Source organism: Otolemur garnettii, unplaced genomic scaffold (genome assembly GCF_000181295.1).
Source record: "Otolemur garnettii isolate 467f Iridium unplaced genomic scaffold, OtoGar3 scaffold00005, whole genome shotgun sequence".
Lineage (NCBI taxonomy): Eukaryota > Metazoa > Chordata > Mammalia > Primates > Galagidae > Otolemur > Otolemur garnettii.
Window position 1 is genome coordinate 5,219,153 of NW_003852400.1, and position 2,905 is coordinate 5,222,057.

Genomic DNA, 2,905 nt, shown 5'->3' on the forward strand with positions numbered 1-2,905 from the left:
AAAAAAAAAAAAAGAAAGGGAGTAACCAACTCAGGATGTTTGAGGGCAGGGCAAGGTATAACCAGGGAATGGAGTGAGAACCTGGCTACAAAAGCAGTTTAATGGGGAGGTTTGAGGAGAACTGGCATTTGGGTGGGTCCCTGGAGCCATGAGGTGGTTTTGCATATGTTCCTTTTTTGTGAAGACTGGAGTGAACCCTGCACTAATCATGGGAGCGAGAAGAAAGGCCATGAGGAAGTATGCCAAGGAAGTCGGAAATGCAAATGTGGCCAATGCAACTGTTGTCAAAGTGGTGAGTGGTCTTTTCATTGTAATTTCCCCATCTCTCTTGATCTGCAATACACACTATCTGTATTCATGATTGAAGTTTAAACACAGCATGAAGTTACTAAAATAGGAACTATAGTTACTAGAGGATGTAACTATAGTTACTACCCCAAGCAGGAGGCCCACCATGGGCTCTCTGCCAGAAAGCAGGGAATGAAAGACCTCTCATTTTACCTCACTGGAGAGAGTCTCTAAACACTGGGTCTCTTTCTTCAGAGAGGTTCATAAGTGGGACCTTGATTCCAACTGGGTCATAAACACCACCCTACCAGGCACAAAATTGAACAAATATTTTCCCCCACAATTCCAAACTCCCAGTCTACCCTTCCCTTCTCACATGGCAGTCTGAAGTTCTGCCCCCTGCAGAGCACAGAATGTTTGGTCTTTTCCTGATAGATCTAGGCATAGTGTGGACCACCAAACATCAGGACAGAATCTATGACTACTGGGGAAGAAAGAGGATGTGAGAAGAAAGAGACAATTGAGGGGATGAGGAGCAGTCCCCTGGTTATGACTTTGCTCATCCAGTGGTGGTGTTGACCCTTGGTTAGGACTGTGTATGGCAGGAGAGGGTGCAGAACCCCTGGGTCTGATGGCACCCACAAGTGGAAGAGTAGTTGCCTGGTGTGGACTGAGTTCTGCAGTTAGGGCTGGTCCCCGGCCCCCAGCTGGGTGGATGAGCAGAGGCTTGCCAAGTGTAGACTGAGACCTGAGGGCAAGGGCGTAGTCCCCTGATTCCAAAAAAGCCAGTGAGCCTCTGGGTTTGGACTGAGATGTGCAGGTAGGGGCATGGTCCCCTGACTTCATCTGGGCCAGCCAGCAGTCTTGCTGGGTGTGGACTGAGACTGGTGGATGGGTTGTGGTCCCCTGATTCCAACTGGGTTGGCAAGCAGAGGCTTGGCAGGTGTGGACTGAGAATGGGGGTAGAGGCATTGTACCTGGCTCCAAGTGGGCCAGCAATCAGAGAAGCAGAGACCAGTGTGGACTAAGTCCAGCAGGCAGGGACATGAGCCCCTGGCTCCAACTGTGCTGTTGGAGACCCTTGGATACCTGTCTGTTGAGCAGGGTTTGTACTTCCTAAGACAATTTGATTGGAACTCATGTCTGGGGCTGTCTACCCAGGGACACTCTGAGGTTGACCTTCAAAGTTCTGTAGCACAAAAGAACTGAAGAGTGGGGGCAGGGTGTCACAGCTGTCTGTGTATCTCCACAGATGAGATTTTAACTGAATACAGTGGTGTCTTAGGATACAGTAGAGGTTGGCCAATATAAATACAGAGCTAGCCTACGCTGTCTCACCAAGTAGGTCCTCAGAGTCTCTGGCCAAAACTCTGAAAGGGGCCTTTGTAAGGTTTTAAGGGATAAGCCACAATTATAAAGCTTAGCACTTTGATAAGGGGCTGATTATCTCTACTACCTGGGAACCCCAATTCAATCTCACCCTACCAATTCTAATACCCAAACAGTGGAAAATAAACATGATATGGAACCAACAGAAGAACTCTGGCAACATGAATAACCAGAGTAGATCAACACCCCCCGTCTCAAGGAATGACAAAGGAGATACAACTGAAGATGCCATGCATAGACAAATGGCTGAAGTGTCAGAAATCAAATTCAGAATATGGATGGCAAATAAGATGAATAGAATGGAGGAAAAGTTAGAAATTGAAATCCAAAGAGTAGTTCTAACGTTGTCTTAAGAAATTAATGAATTAAAAGACAAAGTCACCAAAGATATAGACATAATGAGAAAGGAGACAGCAGAGCTCAAGGCAATGAAAAAGACAAGGAGCTCTCAAATACAGTAGAATCCCTCAGTAATAGAGCTGACCAAGGAGAAGAAAGGATCTCTGAAATTTAAGACAAGGCTTTTGAACATTCCCAAACGCTCAAAGAGGATACAAATGGAGAGCAAAGACTGATCATTCCCTGAGAGAGTTGTGGAATCATTCTAAAAGATCAAACTTCATTTTATAGGAGTTCCCAAAGGAGAAGAGGATGGTCCTAAAGGCACAAATGCTTTACTCCAAGAGATTATGGAGGGGAATTTTCCAACCATGGAAAGAGATACAGAAATCCATATAAAAGACAGTTTCAAAACCCCAGCAAGACTCAATCCCAATAAAGCATCTCCTAGACACATTGTGATTAACTTTGCCAAAGTTAAGATGAAAGGGAAAATTCTGCAAATAGCCAGACATAAGAAAAGCATCACCTACAAAGGGAGAAATATCAGAATGACTACAGATCTCTCAGCCAAAACATTTCAAGCCAGAAAAGGATGGTCATTGACCTTAAATCTCCTGAAACAAAACAACTTTCAGCCTAGTATCCTGTATCCAGCTAAACTGAGTTTTGTTTGTGATGGAGAAATCAAATGCTTAAATGACATACACATGTTGAAAAAATTTGCCATAACAAAACCAGCTCTCCAGGATATTCTCAGACCCGTCCTCCACAATGACCAGCATAATGCTCTACCACCAAAGTAAACTCACTCAGAAATTTGTGAACAAAACTCAACTTCCACAGTGGTGAAAGGATTAAAAATGTCCACTGAACATCTGAAAAATAC

General features: G+C 44.5%; 1 protein-coding gene across 1 annotated transcript in view; it reads left to right on the forward strand.

Annotated features, from left to right (window-relative positions):
- SLC26A5 (solute carrier family 26 member 5) overlaps positions 1 to 2,905 on the forward strand; it is a 40,030-nt gene that overhangs the window by 30,537 nt on the left and 6,588 nt on the right. The window contains 1 exon segment of the mRNA XM_003782609.1: positions 185 to 292. Within this exon segment, the coding sequence (XP_003782657.1) occupies positions 185 to 292 (108 nt within the window).